This window comes from Humulus lupulus, chromosome 3 (assembly GCF_963169125.1).
Source record: "Humulus lupulus chromosome 3, drHumLupu1.1, whole genome shotgun sequence".
NCBI classification, from domain to species: domain Eukaryota; kingdom Viridiplantae; phylum Streptophyta; class Magnoliopsida; order Rosales; family Cannabaceae; genus Humulus; species Humulus lupulus.
This window is the reverse complement of record NC_084795.1, coordinates 74,283,844-74,299,395: the sequence shown is the minus strand read 5'-3', so window position 1 is coordinate 74,299,395 and position 15,552 is coordinate 74,283,844. Positions and strand designations below refer to the sequence as shown.

Here is a 15,552-nt window from a genome sequence, read left to right as displayed (position 1 = left end):
TCCCAGCCTCTTCGAGCACGCGGGCCGCGGGGCCTGAAGAACAGGGTCATGACCCGAGCCCCAAAACCCAGAAGATCCAACATTTTTCCTCGAGCCTAAAGCCCAAATTATTACCCCAATCACCAGCCAAACTCAGATTTAAGTCCAGAATTCTTATCCTCATAGCCTAAACATCATATCCAGCCTATAAACAATTCCTTACTCTCCTCAAACACCCAAATCAATCTTGGAAACCATTTTCATGAAAGCTCTAAGTTCTAACATTATTTCAACATAATTCAACAATCAGAAGTTAGATTCTTACCCGAATTGATAGCCTAATCTCCTAAGAAACTCTTGTCTGACCCTAGCTTTGATTTTCCCCAGCTTAAACCATCCCAAATCATTCAGTTTTCTCCTTCAATTTTTCCTTAGCTTCAAGCTTAAGAGAGGGATTGAGAGTGAACGTGAGTGAGAGGGTGAGAATGTTGAGAGGTTCTTGTGGTTTCCTAATAATTCTGGTAAAATCTTAAAGTGTCTAAGGATATACTTAACCCCAAAAGACAGAAATACCCCTCTAAAAGCTCAGCCTCCTTTAATTGTTCCAAGGGTAAAACGGTCTTTTCCCCAATTCGCTCTAATTCCTCAAGTCATCCTATCAATTTCCAATTAATCTCGTCTTGCCCAACTAATTATCGAATACCTACTCGTTACTCAATAAACCCCAAATATACATTACACTTCCTGGAATACCCCTAAGCTGACCTCGAGCCGGGTATTATTCCTTGTTGTGACTATTTCACTAATCCGCTCACTAGGATCTCCTCAAGCCGTGTACTGCAAATATATCCACATAATAATGTGGTCTCAACCATTTAACACATAATCACATTTATGCCCTTATAAATAATAAAGGGCCCACATGCATATCTAATACTCAAAAACATGCATTTTATATATTCACATCATCATATATATCATGCATGCCATATAGTCATGCATTTAAATCACGTAATCACATACATATCCACTTGTGCCCTCCCGACATGCTAATCAAGGTACTAAACCCTATTAGCATTTTTGGGTCATTACAACTGCAGCTCTTATCTTCATTTCTTGAGTAGGATCCAGTCGGTACCATGGACCTGGATATGAGGAAAACCAACTAAGGGCAACGAAAAGATGCAAAATGACTAGATGAATGTCAAACAAAGATTTAAAACTTACCTCCTCGAGTGAAGGCCATGTTGTCAGCGACCAGGTCAGTCGTGAGGAAGTACTCTTGGAAGTACTTTCCCACGTTGGACTTATAAGTTATGTCACTCAGGAATGTGCGACTGGATTCCTGGTGATAGAAGTGTAAGAACCCCGTGTTGCTTTGGTTGGGGTTGGATTTGAGATCGAATAGATAATTTATCTCATGAGAAGTAGGCACATGCCATTTTTTATGGTTGTATAAGATATAGAGTGCTGAAAGTACTCTATATCCATTGGGAGTTATTTGGAAAGGGGAGACCTCAAAATAATTGGCCACCCCTCAGAAAAATTCATGTAAGGGCAAGAGTGCCCTTGCTTCTATATGGTACCTCGACCAAGCACTGTAGGCACCTCCGGGCACGTTTGCCCTCTGGTCGGTTGTAGGTTTGTGTAACATCTTCCTAATCCAGGACCGTTACACTGTGTACTTTAAATACTACCAGACTTGCTAATCAAGTCATTAGGTTATAAACCTGTAACTAAGGTTCACGTCAAGAGTTAGGGTTAAAAATTTTGGTGAAAGTAACTGTTGACTTTTCATTTAAAAAATTTCATACATACATGGGATCCCAAACTATTACAAACAAACATTTAAAAGGGTGTATATACATCAAAAGTTACAATCGGCCGACCTAAGCAGAAAAATCAGGGATACAACCCTAGTTCCTCTGAGATATCCTCAATTGTGGTGGATAAGCAGCTGCATATGTACACGTCACCACCGAAGCTCTCCAAGTCATGGCTTGCCAAGCTTTCCTTTTCCCTTACCTCCACCACATAGAACCCGTGAGCCAAGGGTCAGCAAGAAAACTTAAACTTGTGCATGAACAATAAATACAGGTTCTACATATATATCTAGCATGCCCAACAGTAATAACTTACTCATGCATGCATACAATTACAAATAAATGATCATTGGATCATTTTGGGGCCCGCTGCCCTAAATAGTTGACCACAGAGTCAACCCCGATGCTCTATGCCCTAGCTATGTGACCATAGAGTCACCTGGGGCCCTCGCCCTTAGCGCTGAGTAACTAGCCATAGGGCTGGCCAAACGTTTTGTTTTCCAATGACCATATTGTCGGCCAATGTAATAGTACGTTGCTGATTGGGCCTAAGCCTTTCAACCAGCGCGCAGGGCGTTATTGCCGCCCTTGACTAATAAGTCAAGCCCTAAACCAGGTATTCAGATACAGGTACAAATAAGCATACTTCAGGCAATACAAGTATGCATACAAATTAATCATATAACACCATCAATTAAATGCAAACATAGTAATAACCATGTTCCCTAATGGGGTCGTGCCCTAGCTACGCAAACCATGCTAACAATCATATAACACTTAGCCAGAAATTGAATATTCAAGTATATTTAACCAACAAATGTAATCATAGCTCAAACACGTACATTCTCAAAGGCCCGTGTCCTAATCAAAGTTATAATGAGAAATCGAGCCAAGCCCTATTCACATATATCACGTATTAGGTGCAATTTTCTTACCTCAGGTCTGAGTATAACGTAAAATAACGACCCTCGAGCACAATCCCGATTACGAGCCCCTAGCAATAACCTAGTCACAACCATAATTTAGGATCCCGTCAATAATGAGCAAATAAAGGCTTCCAAATAGAGTCCTAGCCTTCAATTCGTCGATTTCCACTAAATCGGATAGTATATTCGATCCCGAGCCCTTAGGTTTAAATTCCCGTCACTCAAGACTTATGGTGGCTAAAACAGCCCAGGCGGCCGTGACTTTCCCCTAAGGGTCGTGGCACGCCTCCCATATCAAAGGCTCCCTCCTACCTGGAACCTGGACATGGGCCATGACTTGGCAAAGAGGGTCACGACATGCCCCCAAAGGAGAAACCCTCCTCTAGCCCCGGATTTGGTTGGGTCGCAGCGCCCCAAGAACATGGCCACGACCGACCCTGCGAACCCAGATTTCCTCTGTTTTTCTCCAGCCAAGAACTTACCAAAATCTACCCAAATCATTCCTAGAACAATATTAAATCCTCATAACAAATTTAGTTTAATATCAGTAGCAAAACCCAATCTAAAACTTTATTAAAAACCCACCAAAATTCACAATCTATCACTTGAGCCACAAAGCTCAAGAACTCCTCAAAACTCAAGGAAAACATCACAGAAATTCAACTAAAATAAGGATTAAAGCCTTACCTTGGCTGTGAATGATGCTCTCCAAGCCACAACCAATCCCAAAACGAAACCCGAGCCTTCAATTCCTTGGTTTCCTCAAGATTTCCACACCAAAGTTGAGAGGGAGTGATGAGAGAGCGGGAGTCAGTTAGGAGTGAGGGAGAAATCTGAGTGTTTGAGAGTTTTTTGTGTTTTTTTTTGTTTTCTTAAGCTAATCCCAAGGCTCGGGGTACCAAAAACATCCCCGAGGGAAAAATGGTCAAAATCCCTAGTACTCCCTCCTAATCTTACTAACTCCAAATATATCATCGAATACTTATTCCTATTACCCGATAACCCAATAATGAATTTGTTACCCACAATACCCCTTGATTCGCCCCGAGTCGGGTATTGGGTCTCGTTGTGACTTTCCCGCTAAATTTTTCCCAGGGATCGTCTCGTCTCAATTAACCCAAATAAACCCACATAATAATGCGGTCTCTCACATATATCACAAATATGCACATATATACAATTATGCTTATAACGGGCCAAATTACGATAATTGCTCTTTTATTAAGAAACGGGCCTGCATACATATTTAATATTCCTACACATGCATATCAAGTTATATTATCATATAAATCACATAATCACATAATTACACAGAAATATAACTCATATAAGCATATAATTCCATATATTGCCATCCTGGCCCCGTAATCAAGGCCCTAAGCCTTATTTGGTAATTTGGGACGTTACAGTTTGTATAAAGTAAGCCTAGGAAGCCCATCTTCTTGGGATGCTTTACCACCATCTTGGTCGATATGACACTTGGAGGGGCGATGTAACAGGCTACCTCTTCTCGGGGGCCATTGCGTGGACAGGCCTTGGGCTGAAGCTCTAACGCTGCAAAATTTAAGGGTTGAGGGTCATTTTAGGGACCCTCGGTATTGGCTACAGGCTGGCTGGTAGGTGAGTTTGTGGGTTTTCTTTTCCTATGAGCAATGTGTTTGACACGATCCATGTTCGGTTGGTTCTTTGGAAGATTGTGAGGAAGGCTGGTCATAGGAATTGGATGTGGTGCCAGAGGTTCTGGAAAAGACTGAGAAGGCTATTCTTGATCCTCAAACAGCAAAGCGAGAAGATCTTCATCTATTGGTCTCTCACTTCCCCAGAGATCATGCATGAATATATGAGAAGAGCAAAGGGGAAGTGAGAATCTACGACCAATAGATAGAAGAAAAAGAAAAGCATGGATGTTGTTGCTCATGTATGGAAGTTAAGCTTTTATACGACCAGCCACTACAAGAAAAAATACATTTAATAACACCAAAAATGTGTTATCAAAACATACCATAACACTTTCTGATGTGTTAAGACCGACTATGTTATCGTAGGTCGGGGTACTTTACATAACACTTTATCATTGTTATACAGATGTGTTATTATACTGTCAACAATAACACACTTTCTTTGTTATTTTAATAAATAGATAAGTGTTTAATTATATTATTTATAGTCAATTATATAACACATTTCAATACTTATAAATTTGTGTTACACTACACTTTAGCATAACACATTTTTTGTGTTATACTACACTTTAGTATAACACATTTTTTGTGTTATATAATGAAGTTTGCATAACAAAATTCTTTACTTATAAAAAGTGTTATTGTAATAGATATTATAACACATTTTTTGTATTATTTTAATATTTAGATAAGTTTAAATTCTCATTATATATTCATTTATATAACACTAATTTATTCTATTATATTTTTATTTTTTATTTGTATAATTAAAATTAGCTTTCTAATATATACTAGCATCATCAAATGAACTTGATTTTCAAATAACAAAAAGTAAAAAGCATTCAACATTGTATTAACAATCCACAAATTAGTTTAAAACAGTCAACACTGTCATCAAATTATATTATAGCTCTCAGGAGACAAAGACCCGAAAACTTAAACCAATAAATCTTAAATCACATGGTAAAAGACATTATCACATTATCGCATATAAAGTGCATCCTAATGACCAAATATCAGCTCGCTCATCGATATCTGCATTACTTGGACAATCTCACAACTCTGGAGCTCGAAAAGGTGTTGAACAATGCTCAGATGCCCATTCCTACACAGCAAGCAATGAGTCCACCATCAATACAAGTACGAAATATTTAATGAAAGATGAAATCTATGTCCATTCCTCCACTACTTTGGCATATTCTAACAATAGGAACTTTTAAATTGTACAAATTAAAAATTCAAATATTTTGTAATTTGATAAGTTTTTTAAATGAGGCTATCCAAATAGTAACTAAAAATGCAAAAACTTGATAGAAAAACCTCAAAACATGAACACATGTCAAGTCTTCACAAATACGCCATTAATTAAAAAAAATCAATATTTTTTTGTCTCTTAAGACTATGAAAAAATAAACTCGGACCTCATACAAATACCAAAGCATTGGATGATTGTTATTCATAGTAGGGTAACTGATGCATTTCATGTGTGTGTGTGTGTGTGTTCGACTAGGGGAACAAAAAAAACACCTGCAATTGTAGTGCCTCAGAACGAGATTGAATCTACCTCCTTGCAGGCCGAGCACTGCCAAAATCCATCAATATGGCTAGTGGTGGTTGTAACACCCCAATTTGCTAATAAGGTTTAGGACCTTGATTAGCGTGCCTGGAGGGCAATAAGTGAATTAATATGCTAATATATGAATTTAAATGAATATGTGACTAGAATGCGTGTTTAGGTGGTATAAATATGCATGTGGGCCCCGTTTGCATGATAGGGGTAAATTGGTAAATTTTAGCCCGTTGAGGGCATAAATGTGATAAATTTGTTATGCGATTTGTACCACGTGAGCGTGGTGATAACAGTGTGATGCACGTGCCGAGACGGTCCTAGGGAGCTAATTAGTCTAAAAGTCATAACGGGATTAAATACTCGGCTCGGGAGGAGCCTAGGGGTATTTTGGGAATTTTATAAATTGGGTTTGAAAATCAATGAGTTATGGTTAATGGTAATTGAGTAACTTGAGTGACCATTGGTAACTGTTGATAGTAACAATTTTAGATAAGAAAGATGGTAGGTTTGTAAGAAAGGTGAATGGCAAGAATGCCCATGAGGTTTATATAGGATGGGGCTTTGATGAGGGGTAGAGTAGTCTTTTGGCAGGGGCTTAGGTATCTTCAGCTGAGGGAAAAGGGGATTCACGTTTATCACTTAGCCATATTTTGATCTTGCTGGAATTGGAAGAAAACCTAGAGGAGAAAAGGGAAAAAAAAACTAAGGGCAAGAAGGAAGGGAAGAAGGGCAACTCTCTAGGGATCAAGAAGGGGATTACAGCTAGGAAACTTAAAGGACTATTCAGCATACAGAGGTAAGGAAATTTTGTGCATATGAAGTGAAATTCAGTTAAGAATATCATGGAATTAAGAATTGAGAATTGAGTTGTGTGTTTTTCTTGGTGAATTCTTGGGATGAATTGAGGATAGGTTCAGCTGGAGTTTGTGTTTGAGCTTGGAATTTGGTTGGGAAAGAAGCTCAAGGTTGAATTCTTGATTGAGGTAAGAGCTTTATATATCTCTGAATTTTCGTATCTGATGTGGTTTTAGAATTTGGAAGCATGGTTTAAGTTTTTCAAGCTTTGGTTTAAGATTTTGGTTTACTAGCTTAAGTTTATGAAATTTGAAACCAAGAGTGGATTTTTGGGTGTGGTTGTGTGATTGAGTTGTTTATGATGTTTATAGGTTGTTAAGGGATTCATTTGGGGTTTTGAATTGATTTTGGGGCTTAGGTACTTGTTTTGGATGATTTGGAGTGGTTTTGGCTCGGGGAAAACCCAGATTTATGGGTTCGCGAAGGAGCGCCGCGGCCCTGTTCTTGGGCGCCGCAGCGCGAGGCTGTTTCTGGGCAGGGGAGGCTTTCTGACTTGCTGGGCGCCGCAGCGCTAGGCCATTTTCAGAACATGTGATTTTGCAATTTTGAGCCTTTGCTCCGAGGGTTCAGGGGATGTCTTCGATGTATTATATTAGGGATTTGGGGGTTCTGAGAGTGTGGGATTGGCCCCAGAAAGTGGTTTTGGATTGGTTAGCATTAAAGGGTGTTTTATATGTGTTGTGACTAGGTTTTCGGAGAGGCTCGGGATAGAGGACCATGCTCGCGGCCTTAGTGCATCAGAAAGCCCGGGATACAGGTAAGAAAACTGTAGCACCCGTAGAGCTGGGCTTGGGCCCATAGTTTTGTTGCAGGGCACGGCCCTAGACTATATTATTGCTAGGATGTAGCATTACATGAATGATTATGTATTTGATTGTTATTTGAGTATGCTAAATGTGGAAATAGCAGAATGAACGGCGAAGGCCGAGAACGGCAGTGGGGCCGAGAATACCACTTAGCACATGGAGTGCTCGTGGTTAGGGTGAGACCCCAGTGGATACATGGGATATCCCTACGGTATAGACCGAGATCCTAGGCTTTGGTAACGCCTCTGGGACAGCATGGCCGTATATGTGTTGATTATATGGACTGTCTGACTAATTATGAGCTATCTGTTGTAGTGACTGTATAATATGCATATGTTGTGTACTGCTTTAGTTTTTTTGCTGGGCTTCGGCTCACGGGTGCTTTGTGTTGCAGGTAAGGGCAAGGGGATAGTCAACCAACCATGAGTACGGAGAGCGTGAAGCGGTGTGTACATGTTTGGCTTGCCTGGCTGCCACGGCCAGTGGTTTTGGGAGATGATTGTATTAAAACCTAGATTTGTGTCGTCTAGTCGACCCAAATTTGTAAATTATCTGTTGTAAATATTTCTAAACAGTATCTTGGGATCCCAAGTGTCAAACTCTCAACGATTTATAGTAAATGGAATTATTTTCAAAGTTTGTTTCGCTGTTTATGATTTAACTACACTTTTGGCCTAAAAACCTCGATTAGCGAGTTGAATGCACGTTTAAAACTCACTTAGTAACGGCTCTAAGGTAGTAAGGCGTTACAGTGGTTGTCCTTTCCCATGAGTTATGAGGACATTACCAAGCTTGACATCATTATGATCATATGGTGGATCTAAATTGTGCATGTGCTCGATGAGGAACTGTTAAACAGAATTTCAGGTTCAACTATTTTACTATAAGTACACATCATTGTATCATATAGATGAGGAACTGAAACACAGGTGATAACATAACTCAATTTAAAAAGTCTAAAGAAACATATCTATCTACCTGTCGAAATATATGAAGAACATCGGTGGTTGAGAATAACTCCTTTTTAGCTTTTATAGTGTTAACATTGTCCAACAACGTTCCATCCAAATGAACTGGAAACAACAAATATGCTTCATGCTTCCAAGATCCTTCTTGTGTAGGCTGCCAACAGAAATATCTTAATGAATTATTCCGGATCAATTTCAGAATTTATTTTTGCAGTTCCAACAGTGTTTAAAATACCTTTTTTAATCAAACATTCTGAAGTTAAAAATTGATATTGCTACTATAACCCACCAGATAATTGTTGCTAAAAAAAAAATTAGCATCTAATTCATTACATATAGAAAGAAATATCAAGTATGCAGCCAGAAAAAACTGGTGCATACAGGGTGGCATGCTTTACTAGACTATATGCAATAGAGACAAGAAATCTAGGACCCAGATAAGCAAAGAAGTGTTTCCCGCTCGTCCTCTACATTAACCAATATGTAAATCAGAATGACCAACATAAACTACCATTAAACAATCAAAACTCTGAACTACAATTTCTTTATTAATGGAACTCAGTGTTTCATCTAACCTTTACATTGCTGGATTTAAGAGACTTATAATAGTATTTTTATTTTCTTTTGGAAAGGACTGCTTGTCATATATTTCTCTAGTTATGTATAAAAAAAAATTATTGTGTGTGTGTCTCAACCCCTTCAAAACCATCCCGTGCATAACAAAACAAGAAACAGACCTGCCACTCAAGATGACCCAAAACTGCTTTCAAGAGGCCTTTTCTAAGATGCAAAATGTTTCGGGAATCCCCCTGCATCAACATGAAGGAAGTTGATTTAACACATTATACATACAGCCTCTGTTGCTTGTATCAAGCTTTATATGACCTGTAACTACATTATTAGCATGCAATGGTATTGATGTCTTAATTGCCAAAAAAAAATGATTTACTTTGGAAAGGAACTACTAAGACCACGCCCAATCATGACTCATTCAAATCTCTCTAAGTGTCTCTGTCTAATTGTAAATACATGATATGTGTGCATGCTATGCAGAAATGTAGATCATGTTAGGCTAATTCTAGTTAAAACCCGGTTCATGTCAACAAGAGCTGCATATCTTCCAACTAACAGTGAAAATATACTAATTAATTGTACCACTTACTTGGGAGCATTTCCTTGTGAAGTAGCATGAAATGAAGTACAAAGGTGACCTGGATAACATAACATTTAATTCGGTTAATGTGAACCTTAAAATACTATATGATATATAACTCATATTTGAAACTCAATGAAAAATTAAAAAAACTAATGACAGTGAAACTTTAAGGCTAAATAGGTCAAAGACCTTGTCATTTTCTGATTAGAGTAGAGATTGGTGTATTTGGTTGTAACTTTAGATGATTTTTGTCATTGTTTTTAATCTTCCTGTCTCCATTAAAAAGTTATACATTCTTGTTTCTTTTCATTAAAAACAAAAAAAAGCATGGCCAGTTATTGTGGAAATAGTATTGCAAAACTGAAAAACAAGAACTCAGTATTTGGTGGTGAAATTTCCATCTCAGACAATAATCTTACACTTTGATTGGTGTCGCTACTAGCTTATGTGATGGAAGATAACAAGTTTTCATACATCTAATAGAAGAATACTAATATCATATAACAACTAAATAACAAAGAACACACTTACATTGATGGAATTCGTTTGAATAACATGAGGTCCCAGACATCTTGGGGTACAACCAACATATTTATAAGATCCTGGAAAAAGAAATTTCATAAGAACATTAGTCAACAATAGACACATTCATGTTCACATAGATGAACCCCTAAAGGCATGCTGACAAGGTGAAAATTGATGGAGCATTTATGTGTATTTATATGTATGTTTATAAGAAACAAAACCTTATTGAATATACAAGGAAATAATAAAAAAAAATTAAAAAGGTGATAAGGTATCCTTCTCGAAATCCAAATAAGAGAATAAATTTGCATACTCACCCTTGAAATCATGTTACCAAGGAGTATAAGAGCAGCATCAACCTGCATGATTGCATACATAATGAATTAAAACCTAAAAGTATTCTTGCAGATGAAGTATTGCAAATGTTAAGATAATTTGAGAGATAAAAAGCATTGGTGTCTGCATATTGATAGGAATTAGAGCTACAAAACAGGTAACATGGCGTGAAAATCCTCGGTGAGTGTTATTGATGAACTGAAAATTGGATACAGGTTTTCCAAGCATTCAAGAGGCTGGGACTCTCCACAAGAGCAAATCTCAATACACAAGAATTTGTTATAGCTCATCTAAAATCGATAACCAGGGTGGTTATTTATATATTTAGTTTCCCTTAATATATTTTACAATGTTCACATCACACAACTCATAAACTATTAGACTCCTAAATTAAGGAAAGGGAGAATTGTTGCATTTTCTTTATAAAAAGTAATAACAATTACAAAAAAGGAAACTTGATATTGCCAAATCAATCAGTTTATGATTTACCATAGCCACTTTCCTTTTTTGAGCTCTTCTCTTAAACGTGCATCAGCATGCTCTCTCTTCACCTGCTTCTCAGATGATGATGGCTTATCTCATTTAACACAAGCCTACGAAGCAAAATCACATTAGATACCTCTTACCTAAATCTTTATCTCAAGAAATCTGACATAAATCACAACTTTTATAACATGAATAAAAATAACTACCCGATAGAATAAAGCAGCTGCAAGGTCAACAAGACCATACTGTGACCTACTTAAAGCTTCAAATATATTATCTTTAGTTGCCTAAGCCCTAAATAAGTATAGATTTAATATTATTTTTCTATTGATAAAGCAAGTTGTATAAATAAAAAGATGACAGTCATCATCTGTATTACAACCTAGGCAGTAGCAAAAATGCTCCTTCTAACAAATAGCAAGCAAGAATATTAAAAGCTTATTTAACGCATGGCCTGTTCATAACAGTTCATTTAATAAGTAATTACGCAAATATAACAAGAAACATGTATTCCAACAAATAAGATTGTCCTAGCATATAATTGGCAGAAAAAAATACCTCCTCCATTCATATCAAGCCATGACGACGATCGGGCCAATCCAAAAGGAGTCGATGCCAAAGGATCGGGCCAATCCAGAAGTAGCAAGAGGGCTGCTAGTGTAGACCCTTCCATCTCGAACAAGAGATGAGTTGTCAGTGCCAACTCTCGATATTGGACCAATCTGAGATGGAACAACACTACTTGGACTTCTTCTATGAGCCAAAGAAGGCAGGGAACTCAAAGGAGACCCAGTATGCTTCCAATATGCTGGAGCAATTGACTTGAGATGATTCTTGTGACCAAATGAAAATCTCCCTAGAGCTGCCAGGATGGAAAAGAAATCAAACTTCATTAGCTCAGTTAACAAATTACAATATTGCCCTGGGAGGAGCATGTTTGTTTGAGCAGCCTCAAGAGTATGAACAAGCTGCCAATATGCTTGTGGTACACAAATTTCAAATCATGGTAATGAGATGTATAGTAGCCAGAACCTGCATATGTATGGATTCAGTAGCTTATAACAGATAGAAAATCTACAATTATATCCAAATATATATGTATGAATGCAGTAGCTTATAACATAAGGTCTAAAATTATGTATATATATCTATGTATGGATACGGCTAAACAATAATCTGGCAGCCATGGAGATGGACCATAACAGTACAAAATTACAACAAGTGACTTGTGGTTGTAATGAAATGTCAGTGTCAGTGTCAGCAGTCACAGATAAAATCAATGTGTGGCAGTGGACAGCTCCATTGGCACACTACCATCCACACAAAAAATTGAAAACAAGACAATGTCCGCTCTGCTGTCTAGAGGGTAAAACAAGGACATTTCATAGCATTAATTATCCAAACTATATAATTTTTTAACTATGGAAGAACCTTGACCCCGTCTGTGACCATCCACAATTACAGCCAAAACAAATGCAGCCATTGCACGCTGTTCTGGATATGCTTCCTGGCTATCAAGAAACCTGATGAAATATGTATGTCCCCCATCCTTCACTAGATCAACCTGGCATGACTATCAATCATTGTAAAGATGCACAGCATAAAAGGGCACACCAGGAAAACAGTAATATAAAATACAATGAGCAAATTATTCTTAATTAATTATCCTGACTGTATAGATGAAACTAACCCAGTTGAAGTGAGCATCTGCATCATCTTTTTCTGGTTGGTGCGACACCTATTAACAAGCTCAACTATCACTTCATCTTTTACAGCCTGAACAGAATGGAAAAAGAACCACATTAAGTTTCAGGGATAAGTAGCTCATAGAGATTAAAAAAAGGGGACAAGAAGCTCATATCATAGATCATAGAGATGAAAAAAATTCATTGCTCATACCACAGAATCACCAGGATTTACAGCCTGTAGCATGTCACTTAGGAGTTCCAGAACATTCTGCATAGCCTCCATGCTTGACAAGCTTTATGAAAAAAAAAAATTAGAAGACAAAAAAATTTCAAAACCTAATATCTAGATCATGAACTGCATTAAAATTGTCACCTCAAACTCTCAATTTCTGTAGCCATAGTTTCATCAAGCCTTCTTGAAGCATTGCTAGGCATTCCATATCCAGGTTGAGGACGACCCATGGTCTGATGTGAAGCCGGGGGTGTAAAAATAGGGACGGTGTCTAATGAACGCTTGGGAAATTCTACTCCAGAACGCTGTCATTCATTCAATTCACTGTTATTGGATAACAATTCATCTGATTTGAGAGAGAGAGAGAGACCTATTTCAAAAATTTTAATATAATAGGATGTTAACAAATTTATATCGGTAATGAAACAGTGGGGTACTAAGAACAGTGATCATTATCATTTCCAACTAGTAATTCCCTAACACAGTCACGAAAAGTATACAAATAGCTATGACTAGCTCTTCAAGTAATTTCCTTTTTTTTAAAACAAATAAATTTAAGGGTCAGAATATTGAAATGGCAGCTACAACATGTTTAACCACTTGATATTGTGTTCCAGAAAGAAAGAAAAAAACATAGGGTCCATCAGCCCTGTAAAGGCTGTGATGAATTTTTATTTGAAAAGGTGATTGATGCAAATCAAACCTCATAATACCAAATTTCTATATCAAACCTAAAAAGGTGAGAACAATTGAAAAGGAAAAAATAACTCTTCTAGATTTAGCGCCACGAGGAGGAAGAGCACATAGCATCTAAAAGATGCAGCTAAATGCATACCCTTAATTCATCATATGCCCAATAATATTGAGAATTCTTTCCTCCAGGCCCACCAAAAGCTTCTTGCCAAGAGTCAAGCAAGACTAAGATTTTCTCCCTCACTTGCATATCTGCCTGAATGTTACAATCCACGTGTTTCAAAAGTTACAATCCATACAAATTCTTAATCAAAGAAAATAATTTAGATGCATAGAGAACAAGAAGAGAACACAATCCCACCAATAAAAGTTTGGAAAACAGTTACTAAACAAAAAGACAGGGAAATAAATGCCTATCCAACTTTGTTTGGCAAAAATAATATCCTTAACAATTCAGACAACTTAAATATGTGGAGAATGAGAATTGCTGATGAACTATACAAAACCAGTATGATAAGGATGTACACTGTAACTGTATATATAAATATATATATATATGGGAGTGAGACTGCTAGCAACACTCTTCTTCCTAATCTCTCTCTCTCTCTCTCTCTCTCTCTCTCTCTCTCTCTCTCTCTCATTTCTTAGCATGTAGAAAAAAAAAAAGTTAATATCCTAATACTAAATTATAATTTTTTGTAATAAGATTCCACATGAACATAGAGCAATGCGAACAATGCTCTTTTTCTCACTATCTTCTACAATTTGCACTCCTCTCATTACCTGACAAGAGCAATAAAAAGTTAATGTCTTAATATTAATTTTCATCTTATGGTAATAAGATTTCACATGTCAAGCAATAAGAAGGAATATAAAAGAGGGTGAGAATAGAGTGCTGCTGGTACTTCATTACACACAAACAAAGCACACTCATAAATGAAACTTGAGCCTATGCTTCAATAAATTACCAATGTCCTTGAACAACCAAACTCAGTGAGGAATGGCCAAATGGAACATCAAAAAGTCTTCCAAATATCCATTTTATCGGTATTGCACTTTAAATAAAGGCACCTTTAACAAACATAATAATTATGCAATTTAAACCTAATTGAATATTTACTTCTATAAAATAATAATATTGTCTCAATAATCAGATGTTACTGTATATCTCACCAATGGCGGTAGAGCACTACCTATGTGGTACGCCATCAGCATTTGATATTAAGTGGAACCCACAACATCAATTGAGCATTGTTACATAGCGCTAATATCATTACGAAATGGTGTATTTAAACATTTTAAAACTTACCTTCTTCTTCACAATTTTGATCATCTCCCCTAATACATTCCTCTCGGCAATTTGGAAGTGAACGTAATCCCCACAGTTCTTTACCATTGTTTCTAATAGCTACAGAGCTTGAATTAATTCAACAAACCAATTAGAAAATATTGACCACAAAAAAAAGGGGTTTCTGGTAGAATATACATATATAAATATATATATACATATTTATACATATAAAAATACCAGATTTTTCAATAGCAAAATGAAAATTAAGGAATTTAGAAGTTCAAGTTAAGTTTATCATCAAAGAGAGTAGTTGAACTTTTGAGTTCTTATGTTGTAACCTTCTTTTCAGAGCTTTTACAACATCTTTTGCCTGCCTGCACATTCAAATTGATAGTTTTATGGAAAGGGTAAGCAGCAGAAGAAGAAATAAATGAAAAAATCGAATTTTTTTCTTTCCAATTGGAATTTAAATACATTAGAGTTTAAGCAATAAGATGGTTGGTGGAAAGAGTGACTAACAGAATTTAACAGGAACC

The 15,552-nt window shown here is 37.0% G+C and overlaps 1 protein-coding gene and 1 long non-coding RNA gene across 4 annotated transcripts; both read right to left on the bottom strand.

The window, feature by feature from the left end:
* Positions 1 to 5,278: 5,278 nt before the first annotated feature.
* Positions 5,279 to 11,214, bottom strand: LOC133822837 (uncharacterized). Its single transcript, XR_009888049.1, has 4 exons — positions 11,116 to 11,214; positions 10,608 to 10,649; positions 10,297 to 10,367; positions 5,279 to 5,515 (listed from the first exon to the last, which is right to left on the bottom strand). It is a non-coding gene; the product is annotated as an uncharacterized LOC133822837 (long non-coding RNA).
* Positions 11,215 to 12,392: 1,178 nt separating this feature from the next.
* On the bottom strand, positions 12,393 to 15,136 carry LOC133822836 (TOM1-like protein 6). Of its 3 annotated transcripts, none has more exons than XR_009888048.1 (5): positions 15,035 to 15,136; positions 13,868 to 13,981; positions 13,174 to 13,337; positions 12,803 to 12,888; positions 12,393 to 12,685 (listed from the first exon to the last, which is right to left on the bottom strand). XR_009888048.1 is itself a non-coding variant. In XM_062255280.1 (4 exons), exons 1-4 carry the CDS (start codon positions 15,119 to 15,121, stop codon positions 13,006 to 13,008), a joined length of 453 nt encoding a protein of 150 aa, XP_062111264.1. In that variant the 5' UTR covers positions 15,122 to 15,136; the 3' UTR covers positions 12,971 to 13,005. The 3 variants fall into 3 exon arrangements, 1 of the variants encoding a protein (XP_062111264.1); XR_009888047.1 differs by having other exon boundaries at positions 12,393 to 12,676; XM_062255280.1 differs by lacking the exons at positions 12,393 to 12,685; positions 12,803 to 12,888 and adding an exon at positions 12,971 to 13,093.
* Positions 15,137 to 15,552: the final 416 nt, after the last annotated feature.

Excerpts from the sequence above, each read along its gene's own strand:
- LOC133822836 (XM_062255280.1), bottom strand. The coding sequence starts at position 15,121 with ATGGTAAAGAACTGTGGGGATTACGTTCACTTCCAAATTGCCGAGAGG. Across the intron at positions 13,338-13,867 it reads GGGCATATGATGAATTAAGG|CGTTCTGGAGTAGAATTTCC; the intron begins GTATGCATTTAG and ends AATGAATGACAG. Across the intron at positions 13,094-13,173 it reads ACAGAAATTGAGAGTTTGAG|CTTGTCAAGCATGGAGGCTA; the intron begins GTGACAATTTTA and ends TTTTTCATAAAG.